The sequence below is a fragment of the Narcine bancroftii genome (assembly GCF_036971445.1).
Source record: "Narcine bancroftii isolate sNarBan1 chromosome 12 unlocalized genomic scaffold, sNarBan1.hap1 SUPER_12_unloc_2, whole genome shotgun sequence".
Classification (NCBI taxonomy): Eukaryota; Metazoa; Chordata; class Chondrichthyes; order Torpediniformes; family Narcinidae; genus Narcine; species Narcine bancroftii.
Genome location: NW_027211808.1, coordinates 3,016,441 through 3,033,541, shown reverse-complemented (window position 1 = coordinate 3,033,541; position 17,101 = coordinate 3,016,441). Strand labels below are relative to the sequence as shown.

The 17,101-nt window shown below is 41.4% G+C and overlaps 1 protein-coding gene across 7 annotated transcripts in view; it reads left to right on the top strand.

Moving 5' to 3' along the window:
* Positions 1 to 6,573, top strand: part of LOC138750168 (suppressor of cytokine signaling 7-like) — a 64,060-nt gene extending 57,487 nt beyond the window's left edge. For 2 of the 7 annotated variants that reach the window (XM_069912322.1, XM_069912317.1), the window contains 3 exons: positions 1,354 to 1,489; positions 1,989 to 2,141; positions 3,496 to 6,573. In XM_069912322.1, coding sequence (XP_069768423.1) covers positions 1,354 to 1,489; positions 1,989 to 2,109 — 257 coding nt within the window. In that variant the 3' untranslated portion in view covers positions 2,110 to 2,141; positions 3,496 to 6,573. Of the gene's footprint in view, positions 1 to 1,353; positions 1,490 to 1,988; positions 2,142 to 3,495 lie in introns of those variants that run through there. The other 5 variants (XM_069912321.1, XM_069912320.1, XM_069912318.1 and 2 more) reach the window with 5 other exon arrangements.
* Positions 6,574 to 17,101: the final 10,528 nt, after the last annotated feature.

Here is a 17,101-nt window from a genome sequence, read left to right as displayed (position 1 = left end):
GATCATGTGGATGGCCAGAATCTTTTCCCCAGAGCTGAAATGGCTAACTCAAAAGATATAGTTTTAAGGTGCTTGGGAATAGGTACAGGGTGGGGGGGGGGGGGGGGATGTAAGAGAGTCGTGGCTGCATGTGGTGGCTTGCCAGCGATGGTGGTGGAGGTTGGTACAATAGGATTTTGCATGGATGGGTAAACAGAGCAAGTACAATGGAGGGTTCTACACAACGGAAGTTCTAGGCAGCTAGAGTAGCTTATTATGTCGGCACAACATTGGAACAAAAGGTCTATACCTGCTGTAAATTTCTTGTATTAATTTTTCAAGGAAAGCTCCCACCACAGGGTTCTGGGTCATTTATGCCTCTGGTAAAATCTCTACAGTTGCTGTGCACAGGAGACTTCACCTTCCCTGCAGTTAAAATGGTAGTTAAATTTGAGAACAATCAGATCTCTGAAGCAATGCATTACTACTTTTTTAAAAGAAAAGGGAACTTGGTCTTTCAACTATTAAAGTTTGCATATCATGGCTGATCATCATCCTCCAACAACTGCCCCCATTTGCAAGATTTTTATTGCCATGTGCTAATATAGAAAATGTAATGATGCACAAAATTTCTCAACTTATGCTTGCTGTAAAGGCATACAGAGAGGTGCCACTAGCTGTGCCCAGTATTCCAACAATCAGAAAGAAAGATGATGAGGCAAAGAGGAAGGGAAGGGAGAGCATCCTGCTCAAATGATTTTGGTTTGACTCTCTGTTGTGAAGTTGAACCAGAGAAAATATCACCGTCAAGCTATGCTTGTTTTTTGACTCTTTGTTTAGGTGGACGCTGATTGATTTTAATTGGCTGAGATTTCACACAGTGCATGACCTGGGGTTCTGGAAGAGATTGTTAGCTTTTCCCTGTCCTGACTTCATTAAATAGAATTGTGTGTTCCAGGGGTACATCATTACACAAAGATTGGCAGTCAACTACACACAAGGTTTTAATTGTGCTGAAGACTGACTTTTTGGTCACTTCTGAGCTGGGTATTGCAGGAAGGCTTGGGAGAGCTCGTGAGAGGCAGCTTTGATGGGTGAATGGTACCTGCTGCTGGGCATGGGATGACTTGCAACAACAAATGTTGGGAAACGTGTTCTTCCATAGTGGGGAGGATGATGCAAATGAGACAGATATAAAAGCAGACTAACCTTTGATCAAAAATGAAGGCAGATAATTTTGCATTCATAATTCAGGATGACTTCATATGGTGGGTTAAACAGTTTATTTCTCCTGTGCAGTTCCTCCCCTGTAGGATCACGCTGCCCCATCTTGTACACTGGACCCTTGCTCTAGTTGTTTCTGTTTGGCTGCAGGTCTCCCTCCAACCCCTGTCCAGCTCCTCTATCCAGTCTCACGCTTCAGCAACGTGAAGTCTCTGCAGCACCTGTGTCGCTTCCGGATCCGGCAACTTGTCCGAATAGATCACATCCTTGAGCTCCCACTCCCAAAGTGAGTTGGCATTGGCGTTGAGTAGAGGGGACAGCTGTATGGATGAGTTCACTGGTCTTTTGTGGGTGGGGGGGAGGAAGGTAGTGTGGTGTGTGTCCACTTGTCTGAGTGGGAAGGGGATTTCTGTGGCCTTGGTAGGGAAGAGGTGTGTGTCTGTGGCCTGAGTGAGTGCTGTGAGTGCTGTTGTGGGAGGGCTGCACTTCTGTGTAGATTTCTGGGACCTGAAATGGGATAAGTATATGGGGAGGGGGGTTGGGATTTGCCTCCTATGTTGGTTTTTGATCTCTGCAACATCCATCTACCTGATGGCATTGGGAATAGAAGGCTCTAAGATGCTTTTGCAGGATTCCAGGGAAGGAGATGTAGGGAATTAGGAATACATCAGATAGATCAAGCAGTGAGCTAGCACAGATAGGTTGGGCTGAATGGCCTCCCTCTGCCTAGAGCTCTGTATTTCCATGAGGTTGGCTCCCTAGTGATTGTTGCTCATCTTGTTCAGACCCCTCATTTCATATCTGAGCAAGTTCTACTACTACGATCCTGAGGAGGAGACGTACCTGTCCCTGAAGGAAGCTCGTCTCTGTGTGGCCTCGGACCAGGACACGGACACCCAGACGTAGCTGCTAGTGAGTCACCATGTAAAACGTTAACAGTAAGTGAGCTGAAGGGCTTTGATGTTTTCTGCATGGTTTCATTCAGGATTAGGAGGTTGCCTGGTGTGTAAAAACACGGCACTGTCTCTAAAGCACTCCTCGTGAAGTGGAGTTTAGTTTCTGTTATCATGTTGTAGCTACGTTGGGATAGTGTGGCTTTATTTGTTTCACTCCAGGAATGAAAGATTGAGGAGTCAGGCTGGGATTGGAGGCGGGCTTGGAACCAAGTCAAGAATGGGCAAGTTCATCCATTTAGGGACTGGTTTGTGGTGCTCAGTGGGTTCAGCAGGGAGAGACAGAGCTGGCTTCTCCGGCAATGCAGCATTCCCTCTGTACTGCATGGAATACTCTATGCTACACAAATCCATGAAAGTTAACAAGTAGTCCAGAACCGAACTGTAAGGGGAATCAGAATCTTGGCTGTAACTATGAGGATCCTTGAGTAGAGATCACCTGCTCCAATTGTATCGGACCTGGGGTGATGGAACCTGGGTAATTGAGCACAGGTCTGGTCACCCCACCCAAGGAAGGATCCTCTTGTGATGGAGAAGGTGTGGCAAAGTTTCACCAAGATTACACAGACTGAGTTGAGGTTGTCTGATGTTTAGAAGAACAAGTGGTAGCTATTTTGAAATATACATAGCTGGATAGGATAAAGCCAGGGATATTTTCTTCTCTGGGACATTTGGAACCAGATATCCCAATCCCAAAAATAAAGAGTCAAGTGAAACTTCCTCATTCAGGGTAGTGAATCTTTGAAATTCTCTATGAAGGCTGAGATTCTCATGAAGGCTGAGAGTACATTTCTGATGGAAGATAAACTAAAGTTTATTGTCACATGTACCAAAATGCAGTGATATGGTTTGCAAGCAGTTCAGCTAGATAACTCAAACATAGTACAACAAGTAAGATATAGTGCAGTTGCAGATTGAAGCCAACATAATTTTACTATTGTAAGGTTTATTTGGGAGCCTGATAACGATAAGTAGGAAACTCTTTGAATTTGGTAGTGCACGCTCTTGTGTTTGTAAATCTTCATGAAGGGAGAAAGATGAAGAGAGTGGCTGGTGAGGGGAAACATCTTTTAATATGTGGCTGCTTTTCCAAGGCAGTGGGAGGTGGAGAAGAGGGGGGTAGGGTTTGTGTGATGGTCTGAGTTGCTTTCACAACCTTCTGCAGTTTCTCCTGGTCTTGGGCACAGCAGTTCCCATCCCTGGCATGGTAATATGGGGGTTAGTACAGCGAAGTGAGGTGAAAGATAACACTTATGGTGATGACCTTGTGTTCTTGAACTGGTTTGCTTCAATTCAGAGTAAACTCTGCTCCTTTCTGAAGTGATTTTTGTTTCTGTAGATTACTCCATGGAGTGAGCAAGTCTGCTTGACAGTTGAAGATGTGGTTGAGCTGAGGAAGGGAATGACCAAGGTGCTCACTCTGCCTCTCTGATCCCTGACAGGATGGACCGTTACTGTGGGCAGCAGGAACAGCAAAGTCTGAGATCACTTCACCAGGGCTGAGGGGCTCATCGATTTTCTGGAAATGCTCCTTATTCCCGATGCTAATATAGACCCATCGTAAAGGTGGCGCGGAATGGGCTGGAATACGACAGAATTCTTCCCTAGGTGATGAAGATGGAACAGGACAATCAAGCATTTGATGATGGATTTGCACTTTCTACTGAGAAAGACTGGTGTTAGTAACTAACAGCTTTATACGAGAGAGAGAGAGAGAGAGAGAGAGAGAGAGTGTGAGAGAGAGAGAAATCTCCTGCTTCTAGAGTTGCTCGATGCTGAGATTCCTGATTTGGAATGAATGCCTGGAAGGGTGATATTGCACAATTTTCTTTTGTTAATTCATGAATTAAACTACTGGTTATAATGTCAGGCTATTTAACTTGATAACTTAAGGAAATTCATTCATAAATAATTCCTTTATCTGGCTGGATTTCTCTTCTGCAGGCGATTAGTTTCTACTTTCCCCCTTGTGTTCTAGAGGATTAGATAAAGTACAGCAAACTTGCCAGTACCTAAATGCAGTTCCAAGCCATTGTGAGAGGAGACCATTCTCCTCTGTGTGCAGAACAGTAGGCAGGATGAGGTTTAGGATCGAGTTCCTGGGTTCGCAGGTTGGATCTATTCAGCTGCTCTGCTCCCTTCAGCTTACTATTGAACACTTGACTCATCCATCCTAGCTGTGTACAGCCAATCAGAAAGCAAATGTGTGCAATTGGGTGATTACTGATACAATTAAAATAGTTGTTCTACTGTTCCTATGATCTTGTAATGGTTAGAGAAAGAGTTCAAAGAAAATGGGAAGTTCTTTGAGATATGTTTGATTCCCCAATTGCCATGGGCATTATCCCACGAGCCTCCAGGACTGGATGGAGAGTTGATAACCCAATTGGCAGCGAGTGCACAGCAGAATGGCCTCACTTTCTCCCTTTCTCATGAAGGGGTGCTCTGGGTCCTATATGAGATCAATGGATTTTATGAAATTCCATCAATCTTTTGGAATATTCTGCATTTGATCAATGTGATAACTAGGAGCTTATGTTCCAGGGTCATCAGCCTGAAGCATGAAATGACAGCATCATATTGATGCTGAGTGGATATCCTCTTCACTCCCCAACTAACTGGTCCCATGATTTATTGGATCTTTATCACAGAGACACGTACACACTTCTACACCTCCATATTACTGTTGTGTTGATGTCAGCCTTGATTTTATCCAGGGACTAACCAGTTACATCCCTTCAGGCACTAAGTTCCAACACCTCATGCCTAAACAGCTGACAGCTCAGCAGCAGATTCAGTGATCCCTTGCTCTTCATGTCCCGTCTCCACAGTTCACCGACACTGCAGCTTTTGTAAGCTTTTGGGTTACCAGTTTTCCTGTATTGTCCTGGAGACTACTGTAATTGAAGAGTAATTCCCACTCCCCCCAAATACTGCAGCAACTGGTTCCATGGATAAAAATCGAATGGAGAGAAGGGGTGGGGAAGAAATGTTTTTTCATGTCGAGACTGACAAAATCTCCAACTGCGATTCAAAAGCCTGAAAGCAAGAAGGTTCTAAAAATTTTATAATTAAGCTGTGCCTGCAGTATTGGTCAATAACCTCCATGCTACACAAGTATTTGAGTGATACAGATATTTGAGCAGAGGTATCCATTCAGTGGACATGTTATTTAAGGACAGTGACGGAAATCGTGTTATTTTTGCCATGGGTTGCCAGATCTCCAGAAACTCCCAACAGTTCAATGATCAGCATATTTTCATCTCCTCCTACTAACAATGCTCAGAAAATGCACAGTGCAAGTGCCGATCTACTGACAAACTGAAAGCTCCTTCGGGTATCATAAGATTCTTGCACACAGGCCAGATTCCTAAACTGCACCAGACTGCATGATCTTCAAGATGATTATTCACAGTTGACCCCCTGGGGTTACCAGTGGAGGTTGAATTCTAGAAAAAAGATCTGAATGGTGACTTTCTAAGGTAAACTACACAATCTCTGATGCATCAAGAAACAACTTGACCAACTTTTTTCGCACATAAATTCTGTGAGAAAGAATTTTATTTCATCTCTTAAAATTTTTGGGCAGTGATTGTGAATTCAGTAAGGGAACATTTCTGTAACCCAAACAGCCTGTGCTGCTTTTGCTGAGTTGTGAATGGATCATAGCCTGCTGGGCCACTTGTTTATCTAAAATCTGTGCCTTCTGATCAAAGGCAGCACAGAGGGTTCTCGATCATTCCACCCATGTAAGAATCCTTTCCAGAGTACACACTGGAATGGAAAATCTCTTTCCAATGCACCCTCACCATTGCTCCACGGATACCAGTCAGTTGATGAATTAGGCAGGCCATAGACCTGAGATGCACTGAGAGCTGGATCTGTCAGTTCACCTGTACTGCCAAGGAGGACATTGTTTCATCAGTCCAGGCAAGGAATCCATAACCCAGATAAAAGGACAAGTTCTGCTGCAACATTTATACTATTCAGTGTTTGTGTGACTGGCTGACATTTTTGCTGATGTGAAATTTGTCACGGTCGAACCTCAAAGAAAAGCGGGTACCAGTTTAAAAATGGCCTTGCCTGTTAAATGAAGATATATTTTGTGATTGTTGCAAAACAAATGCAGATGGGCAATAGCTGTCCAGTCTACTGTATCTTGTATATATTCTGTTAATATGCTTGTATGTTCTTTCTTGTATTTACAGGACATGGAACAATCAGTGCTGATGTCAGGGGAAGTGGAGTATAAATGTTTCGACCCATGTTTTGTAAATGTTGAACAAAAACAGTTGATTATGTATTGTGCATTTGTAATGAATTTCTATTGAAACTACTGGCAGAAAAAAAAAATGACTTCCACAGATTGAAGTCGGAGTAAACTTCACTGAATTATAAACTAGTTGATTTAAGGTTGTGTTGGAATGGGTGCTTTTGTAGCCACTATTAACTCTTGGTTTCTTTCTCTTCCAAGTCCCTTTACATTGCATAGAAGCCTATCCATTTAGTCCATGTGGTCTATGAGGAGGGTTAGGGAGATACCAGTCTCTCTAGTTAACAACTTCTGTATTTTATAACCTTGTGTTTACCCAACTTTTAATTAAAAAAATATATTTACACATGGGGCACCATTAACAGGCCATTTTGGCCCTACAAGTCTGTTCAGCCCAATTTACACTGTATCACCCTACTACACCTCAGTACGTATTTCGTTTGAATGTTGGGAGGAAACCAGAGCCCCCAGAGAGAACCCATGCAGATGCGGGAGAACATACAAACCCCTTACAGTGTGGAATTCAGGTCAAGTCCCGATCGCTACTTGTCTCAATTTAAAAGAACAATTACTGGCATTCCTTTGATCTATCAGAGATTCTCTCATTTAAAAAAACAATTAAAATTTTCACATCTGAATGAAGCAATCCTGTGGGGACTGGGAAGGAGCTTAAACCCCACCCCATCCCCTCCTTTTCCACAACCCCCAGCCACTGGTGGTCTGTGATCAGTAAAAGGGCACAATTCAGTCTATGGGTGATAGAAGGTTGAGAACCTTTGTCTAGATGAATCTCACAGATATATGTCATTAATCAAAAATGTCTGGAAATGCTGAGGTCCGATGCAATATACCTGACTTGTTGAGTTTCTACAGCACATTTGTGTATTGCATTGAACCCAGAAATATATCCATGTTTACAGGACTAATGCCAAGAACATCCATTCTCAATCATTTTTGGCTATGGCCCCTTCCCTGTGAAGCAGTCAAGTTTAGTTTAGGCATCTTTTGTACTTCTCTCCTACTCACATCTTAAAAATATCTGTTACATGAGGTGAGAAGTAAACAAGGCTTTTACTCTGAGTGTAACAACTGTGGCTTGTGATTCTAGAACAGAGACATAGGAAATCATTCTTATTGAACATGTAGGAAAGAAGTAAACATGAACCTACATATAATAATTTTTTAAAATCTTAAAATGCAATGGTTTGTATGCAATGAGTCATTAGGGAACCTTAAGCATAAACTCAAGGATGTGAAAATTTAAGAATAAATTTTTTAAGTTTTTTAAATTATTATAAAATGAAGATTTTAGTGAGATCCTTGAACTTGATATCCCTGTGTTTTTAAAAAAATTTAATCTATTAATCAAAGAGTCATACAACCAAAATAAAAGTAAATATATAATATTTTTCCCATATAATCCACCACCCCTCAACCCTAAACCCCCCCCACCCCTCCCAAACCCCCTCTAATCTACCCCCAAAGAACAAGGATAAAAGATAGAAGAGGAGATCAATTTACATAACAACCATCAACTATTGCAATGGTTTAGTGCAACCCCAACAGCTGTGGGGAAAAAAAACTATTACAAATTTAAACCCATATATCTCGTATATGGACTGCAAACTTTAATGAAAAAAATATAATTATGTAAATTATATGTTATCTTTTCCAATGGAATACAAGACCTCATTTCCGAACGCCACCATTGAATACTCAAATCAATTTCATTTTCCAAAAAATTGCCAAACATTTTCTTGCCACAGCTAATACCAATCTGAGAAAAGCAATTTGAGACTTATTTAATTTTAATTCCAAATTTAATTTCTAAATATAAACCCAATAAAAATATCATAGGGTCAAGTGAAATTTTAAACTAAAATAAAACTTCTAAAAATTATTTAATTCTATTCCAAAAAAGTTTCACATAACCAAATACAGTGTAAGAAAGAGCCAACTTGCTTATGGCACCCCATGCAAGTTTTATTAATGACAGGCTTCAAAGTGGAGATTGGAGAGGTGATAATTGAAGGTCATCTCTTGTGATATCGAGTCTGTTCCTGGATTTTGACAAAGAAACTACCTTGCTCAATCCATATTCAACTAAATATGTTGAGGGAAAGGCAATAAAAAATATTTTGGCCTTTTCCTAGAGTTTTGTAAATCTAATTGGCAGATCACTCTTATCCCTGAAATCTTTTTTAAATTGAACAATTGTATCGCTCTGAAGATCAATAAACCTCATGAATTCTGCATCAACATTAATGGATTGTTCCTCAAATGGTAATACCCAATATGCGATTTTGAGGTTCAAATTATTAAATCTTCCCCATAAATCTTTAGGTGTTTCACATGTCATTGTCCTTCAGCGCCTCTGCATTTGTAATCAGATTTGGAAATTGTAAAAATTACTGATGTTGCACCAATAGATTGATCTTTTAAGGAAAGAAACCATGGCTTCTTTACCATCAATGAGGTCATTGTGTTTAACCTGTGAGGTCTTTTTTTTATAATAACGTTTGTCAAAGATAAAATGTCAGCCTTTGCCTCTACTCGTTTTTCCTCCATGCTTGTTATGAGAAACTATCATGTCCCAGAGAGCAACAAAATGACCAAGACATTTTCCTTTACTCAGTCACCTCTCCTTGGTGGACCTGGAAATGTTCAGCATTTTCTTCACACAGCTGCCAGAATGGATGGTTTTGAAAGGATGTGATTTTATAAAGTTTACAGCCTTTAAGACCATTGAAAGCAAAGTATTTAAACATTCTCCTAATTTCTGGCCACTATGAATGATGTAAAGATATTTTTCAAACCCTCTGCATTGACCATCCATTGAAGCGGTACCATCAGTTGCACAGGCAACTATGTTCTTGAATGGAATGCTTAACTTCCTTAAAAATAGGCAGTCCCTTAGTATCTGTTTTAATCCTTCTGGCAAACAACATCTCTTCCATCAGCTAGTTTCCATTCTAGGATCTGGCAAAAGCAGAAGAGTGTTCTCATGTAGAGTGAATTTATCTAATTGTAAGGAGAATTCTACATTGTAATGAAATAAATTAAAAAATGTAAATTTAGACATTCAGCACAGCAACATACAATTTTGGCCCATGAGTCCGTGCTGCCCAATTAACCTGGTATGTTTTGAACAGAGGGAGTAAGCAAGCCTCTAGAGACAGCCCACTCAGACATATGGGTAGAACGTACAAACTCCTTACAGTCAGTGCAAGATTCAAACCACAGTCTCGATTGCTGCCACTGTAAAGGCATTATGTTGACTGCTACACCAACTGTGCTGCCCTGATAATAAATAACTGATTGTTTTTCAGTGTCCCTTGCCATTTCATCAATTCTTCTAGAAACAGTAGAATTACTCAAAGGAATTACCTGAATAGTTTCTTTGGCATTTAAGATCATGACATTAGATATTAATGTGAAGGCAAAATCAGTGACTCAGTGACATTATGAGTATTTCCACGTTTAGCAATTCATTCACTCGTATGATGCAAGGTCCCTTTTCTAATTTCTGCAAGGTTGCAGTAATCATCTACTTGAGCGTTGGCCTTCTCTCAAAATTGTCTCAAAGGATTTTGAAGTAATCCATGGATTTATCTTTATTCTCTTTTTGATAGTAATACGCAGCCATTGTTAAATTTATCACGTTAAAATTCCCTGCTTGTTTATTTTGCCTTTTTTTAACAGTGTTGCCAGAGCAGAGCTCTGGTGAGCTCTGCAACACTGCACCCCTGCATATGCCTCACATTGAGAATGGCTGGCCCAGAATGGGCAGGTTCTTTCATGAGCAAAGGATGACATGAGCAGGATTGTGAGAGAGCTTTGGTAGCCACTATTACATTGAAACATGCAGAACCCTGAGAGGACCTGACAAGGTGGATATGGAGTAGATGTTGATGTTCATGCAGTATCTTTAGAAATAGACATGAAAGTGGTGTTGAAGAGCCTTCTGGATAGACACGTGAATATACAGGGAGATGGATCATGTGCAGATAGTTGGTTTAATCCAGCACAGACATCATGGGCCAACTGTGTTTTGTTTGATGTACTGTCTGTTTTATTTACAGGGAGAATATAGAGCTATGGATGACTGTTTAACAATGCAATGTAGCAGAAAGGTAATTTTTTTCTTGAAGAAAAATGTCAGTATTGCAAACTCTCCTCAAAGAATGATGGAAGGAGGGTTTTTGAACCTTTTAATCTCTGACAGATTATTGATGTATGTGGGGGAGAATATGAACTTGCAAACAGAGCAGCTAAAATAATGTTTATTATCATATACATATGTACAATGTACATCAGCATGGTAATTCTTGCTTGGTGTAGTCAAACAAATGCATAGGATACACCAACTACCACATTAAATTATTCCAGGGAAAGAGATAATAAATAGATAGATTAATGGTCACGATTACAGTTCATGCAAGAAAAAGTGGTGTTTCGATAATATAGAGGTCTTGAAGCAGTTTATAGTTGGGTTTGTTGGGAGGTTCAAGAGTCTCCGAGCCATTGGATAAAACTGTCCTTCAACCAAGAAGTGCTAGTCTTCAGGCTTCTGTATCTCCTTCCCGAAGGTAGCAGCAAGAAGATATTGTGATCAGGATGAAGTGGATCCTTTATGATGTTGGTTGCCTTCTGGAGGCAGCATCTCAAGTTGATGTTTTCAATGGGAGATCAGAGAGAAGGTTGTTTGGTTATTGTAGCTGCTGGAACATTGAACAGTAACCCATCAGGAAGGTTAATGGTGTGCTGGGCTTCATTAGGAGACAATTTAAGTAAAGATGTCTTTCTGTAATTGTGCTGGGCTTTTGGGAGACTCTATCTGCTGTATTGTGCTATATTTAGGTCTCCTCACTTTAACAAAAAAAGTGTAGTATACTGCAGCAATGATCCATTTTGATGATTCCTGGGGAGGTGGGTTAGTGGAAGGATTGGGACTGTTTCTGCTGTTCAACAGATTGAGAAGAGATCTCATTAAAAAATAAATTCTCATATGCTCAAAGGCTGAATGAGTTTCTCACTATGAGGAAGTGTACAGGAGGGAGTGAGATCAGCTCGTTGAGTGGTATGACGCCAACCACCTTGTGTTCAACATTAGCAAAACCAAGGAGATGATTGTGGAGTTTAGGAAGAAGTCAGAGGAACATGAATTAGTCCTCATGAAGGGTTCAGTTGTGGAGAGGGTCAAGAATTTCAAATTCTGGTCAACATCACTGAGGATTGATCCTGGAGCCTCCATGTTGATGCAGTCATGAAGGAGGCTTGCCAGCGGCTATACTATGTGAGGTGTTTGAGGAGATTTTGTACGTCACTGAAGACTCTCGAAAACCTCTACAGGTGTAGAGAGCATTCCGGCTGATTGCATCACCGCCTGGTAGAGAGGTGCCAAAACTCAGGATAAGAATAAACTCCAGAGTTAACTTGTTAACTTGGCCTGTGACATCACAGCACCAGACTTCACTCATTGAGGACATCAACAAGAGGCTGTTGTAAGAAAGCAGCCTCCATTCTCAAGGACTCCCACACCCAGGCCAAGCCCTCTTCACTCTACTACTATCAGGGAAAAGGTACAGGAGCAAAGATGAGCAGCACAAGGACAGATTCTTCCACTCTACCAGGATATTCCTGAATAATCAATGAAACAAAGAAGCTGCCTCACTTTGAATTTTTGTGCAATACTTTAATTTTATGGTTATAAGGAGATTTATACATATGTTTTATATGTAAGGTGATTTATACATAAGGTGATTTATAGGTAAGGTGATCTATAAGTAAGGAGATTTATACCTATGTTTTATAAGTAAGGAGTTTTATACGTAAGGTGATTTATACGTAAGGTGAATTATACGTGTTTATTTATGTGTTAGGTGAGTTATACGTATACGTTATACTTAAGGTGATTTATACATAAAGAGATTTAAATGTAAGGTAATTAAGCGTAAGGTGATTTATACATATGTTTTATACTTAAGGTGATTTATACGTGAGGTGATTTATACATAAGGTAATTTAGAGGTAAAGTGGATTATATGTAATATGATTTATATGTAAGGTGATTAATAAGTAGGATGATTTTTACATAAGATGTTTTATAGGTAAGGTGATTTATACATATGTTTTATACGTAGGGGGTTTATATATGTAAGGTGATTTATATGTAAGCTGATTTATACGTAAGGTGATTTATACAAAAGATGATTTATACGTAATGTTGTTTATACGTAAGGAGATTTATACGTAAGGTGATTTATATGTAAGGTTATTTACACGAAAGCAGATTTTTACGTTTGGTGATTTATACGTGAGGTGATTTATATTAAGTTGTTTTACATGTAAGCTGATTTATACGTATGTTTTATATGTAAGGAGTTTTATACGTAAGGTGAATTATTGTGATTTATACGTACACACTGTACAGCGTTTACAGAGCCATTGTCATACCCACGCTCCTGTTCGGCTCTGAATCATGGGTCCTCTACCGGCATACGTACGACTCCTAGAACGCTTCCATCAGCGTTGTCTCCGCTCCATCCTCAACATTCATTGGAATGACTTCATCACAAACATCGAAGTACTCGAGCTGGCAGAGTCCGCAAGCATCGAATCCATGCTGCTGAAGATCCAACTGTGCTGGGTGGGTCACGTCTCCAAAATGGAGGACCATCGCCTTCCCAAGATCGTGTTCTATGGCGAGCTTTCTACTGGCCACCGAGACAGAGATACACCAAAGAAGAGGTACAAGGACTGCTTAAAGAAATCTCTTGGTGCTTGCCACATTGACCACCGCCAGTGGGCTGATATCGCCTCAAACTGTGCATCTTGGCGCCTCATAGTTTGGCGGGCAGCAACGTCCTTTATAGAAGACCGCAGAGCCAACCACACTGACAAAAGACAAAGGAGGAAAAACCCAACCTCCGACCTCAACCAACCAATCTTCCCTTGCAACAGCTGCAACCGTGCCTGCCTGTCCCGCATCGGACTTGTCAGTCACCAACGAGCTTGCAGCAGATATGAACAAACCCCTCCATAAATCTTCGTCCGTGAAGCCAAGCCAAAGAGAGAAGAGAAGATTTATACCTATGTTTTATACGTAAGGAGTTTTATATGTAAGGTAATCGTGTCTGCCTGTCCCGCATCGGACTGGTCAGCCACAAACGAGCCTGCAGCTGACGTGGACTTTTTTACCCCCTCCATAAATCTTCGTCCGCGAAGCCAAGCCAAAGAAAGATACTTAAGGTGTTTTATACATGAGGTGATTTATACATAAGCTGATTTATACATAAAGTGATTTATATATAAGGTGATTTAAATGTAAGGTGATTTATACGTATGTTTTATACTTCAGGTGATTTATACGTGAGGTGATTTATACATTTATACGAAGTACTCGAGCTGGCAGAGTCTGCAAGCATCGAATCCATGCTCCTGAAGACCCAACTGCGCTGGGTGGGTCATGTCTCCAGAATGGAGGACCATCACCTTCCCAAGATCGTGTTCTATGGCAAGCTCTCCACTGGCCTCCGAGACACAGGTGCACCAAAGAAGAGGTAAAACGACTGCTTAAAGAAATCTCTTGGTGCCTGCCACATTGACCACCGCCAGTGGGGTGATATCGCCTCCAACCGTGCATCTTGGCGTCTCACAGTTCGGCGGGCAGCAACCTCCTTTGAAGAAGACCGCAGAGCCTACCTCACTGACAAAAGACAAAGGAGAAAAAAACCCCAACCAACCAATTTTCCCTTGCAACCGCTGCAACCCTGCCTGCCTGCCCCACATCGGACTTGTCAGTCACCGACAAGCAACAAGCCTGCAGCAGACGTGGACATATCCCTCCATAAATCTTCATCCACGAAGTCAAGCCAAAGAAAGAAAGATTTATACTTAAGGTGATTTATACATAAGGTGATTTATACTTAAGGTGATTTATAAGAAATAAGATTTATATGTAAGATTATTTATATGTAAGGTGATTAATACATAAGATGATTTTTACGTAAGATGTTTTATATGTAAGGAGATTTATACATATGTTTTATATGTAAGGTGTTTTATACGTAAGGTGTTTTACATCTAAGGTGATTTATAAGTATGTTTTATACATAAGTAGTTTTATACATAGGGTAAATTATACCTAATGTGATTTATACGTAAGGTGTTTTACACGTAAGGTGATTTATATGAATGTTTTATACGTAACGAGTTTTATATGTAAGATGATTTATACATAAGTTTATTTATATGTTTGGTGATTTATATGCATGTTTTATTTGTAATGTGGTATATACGTATGTTTTATACTTAAGGAGTTTTATACTTAAAGTAATTTATACGTAAGGTGATTTATATGCAAGTTGTTTTATACATAAGGTGATTTATACGTAAGGTGATTTATACATAGGGTGATTTTCCAGAAGTCTGGAAGGCTGGCGGCAAAACTCTGCATGCCAAACTGCATGAGTTTTTCAAGCTTTGTTGGGACCAAGGTAAACTGCCTCAGGATCTTCGTGATGCCACCATCATCACCCTGTACAAAAACAAAGGCGAGAAATCAGACTGCTCAAACTACAGGGGAATCACGTTGCTCTCCATTGCAGGCAAAATCTTCGTTAGGATTCTACTAAATAGAATAATACCTAGTGTCGCCGAGAATATTCTCCCAGAATCACAGTGCGGCTTTCGCGCAAACAGAGGAACTACTGACATGGTCTTTGCCCTCAGACAGCTCCAAGAAAAATGCAGAGAACAAAACAAAGGACTCTACATCACCTTTGTTGACCTCACCAAAGCCTTCGACACCGTGAGCAGGAAAGGGCTTTGGCAAATACTAGAGCGCATCGGATGTCCCCCAAAGTTCCTCAACATGATTATCCAATTGCACGAAAACCAACAAGGTCGGGTCAGATACAGCAATGAGCTCTCTGAACCCTTCTCCATTAACAATGGCGTGAAGCAAGGCTGTGTTCTGGCATCAACCCTCTTTTCAATCTTCTTCAGCATGATGCTGAACCAAGCCATGAAATACCCCAACAATGAAGACGCTGTTTACATCCGGTACCGCACGGATGGCAGTCTCTTCAATCTGAGGCGCCTGCAAGCTCACACCAAGACACAAGAGAAACTTGTCCGTGAACTACTCTTTGCAGACGATGCCGCTTTAGTTGCCCATTCAGAGCCAGCTCTTCAGCGCTTGACGTCCTGCTTTTCGGAAACTGCCAAAATGTTTGGCCTGGAAGTCAGCCTGAAGAAAACGGAGGTCCTCCATCAGCCAGCTCCCCACCATGATTACCAGCCCCCCCACATCTCCATCGGGCACACAAAACTCAAAACGGTCAACCAGTTTACCTATCTCGGCTGCACCATTTCATCAGATGCAAGGATCGACAATGAGATAGACAACAGACTCGCCAAGGCAAATAGCGCCTTTGGAAGACTACACAAAAGAGTCTGGAAAAACAACCAACTGAAAAACCTCACAAAGATAAGCGTATACAGAGCCGTTGTCATACCCACACTCCTGTTCGGCTCCGAATCATGGGTCCTCTACCGGCACCACCTACGGCTCCTAGAACGCTTCCACCAGCGTTGTCTCCGCTCCATCCTCAACATCCATTGGAGCGCTTACATCCCTAACGTCGAAGTACTCGAGATGGCAGAGGTCGACAGCATCGAGTCCACGCTGCTGAAGATCCAGCTGCGCTGGATGGGTCACGTCTCCAGAATGGAGGACCATCGCCTTCCCAAGATCGTGTTATATGGCGAGCTCTCCACTGGCCACCGTGACAGAGGTGCACCAAAGAAAAGGTACAAGGACTGCCTAAAGAAATCTCTTGGTGCCTGCCACATTGACCACCGCCAGTGGGCTGATATCGCCTCAAACCGTGCATCTTTGCGCCTCACAGTTTGGCGGGCAGCAACCTCCTTTGAAGAAGACCGCAGTGCCTACCTCACTGACAAAAGGCAAAGGAGAAAAAACCCAACACCCATCCCCAACCAACCAATTTTCCCCTGCAACCGCTGCAATCGTGTCTGCCTGTCCCGCATCGGACTTGTCAGCCACAAACGAGTCTGCAGCTGACGTTGACTTTTTACCCCCTCCATAAATCTTCGTCCGCGAAGCCAAGCCAAAGAGAGAGAGAATTATAAATAAGCTCATATTTACATAAGGTGATTTATACATATGCTTTTTACATAAGGTGATATATACGTAAGGTGATTATACGTAAGTTGTATTACGCATAACGTGATTTATATGTAAGGTGATTTATCCATATTTTTATACTTAAGGTGATTTATATGTGAGGTGATTTATACATAACGTAATTTATAGGTAATGTGTTTTATATTTAAGATGATTTATACAAAAGGTGATTAATATGTAAGATGATTGCTGAGGCGCCTGCAAGCTCACACCAAGTCACAAGAGAAACTTGTCCGTGAACTACTCTTTGCAGACGATGCCGCTTTAATTGCCCATTCAGAGCAGCTCTTCAGCGCTTGACGTCCTGCTTTGCGGAAACTGCCAAAATGTTTGGCCTGGAAGTCAGCCTGAAGAAAACTGAGGACCTCCATCAGCCAGCTCCCCACCATGACTACCAGCCCCCCCACATCTCCATCGGGCACACAAAACTCAAAACGGTCAACCAGTTTACCTATCTCG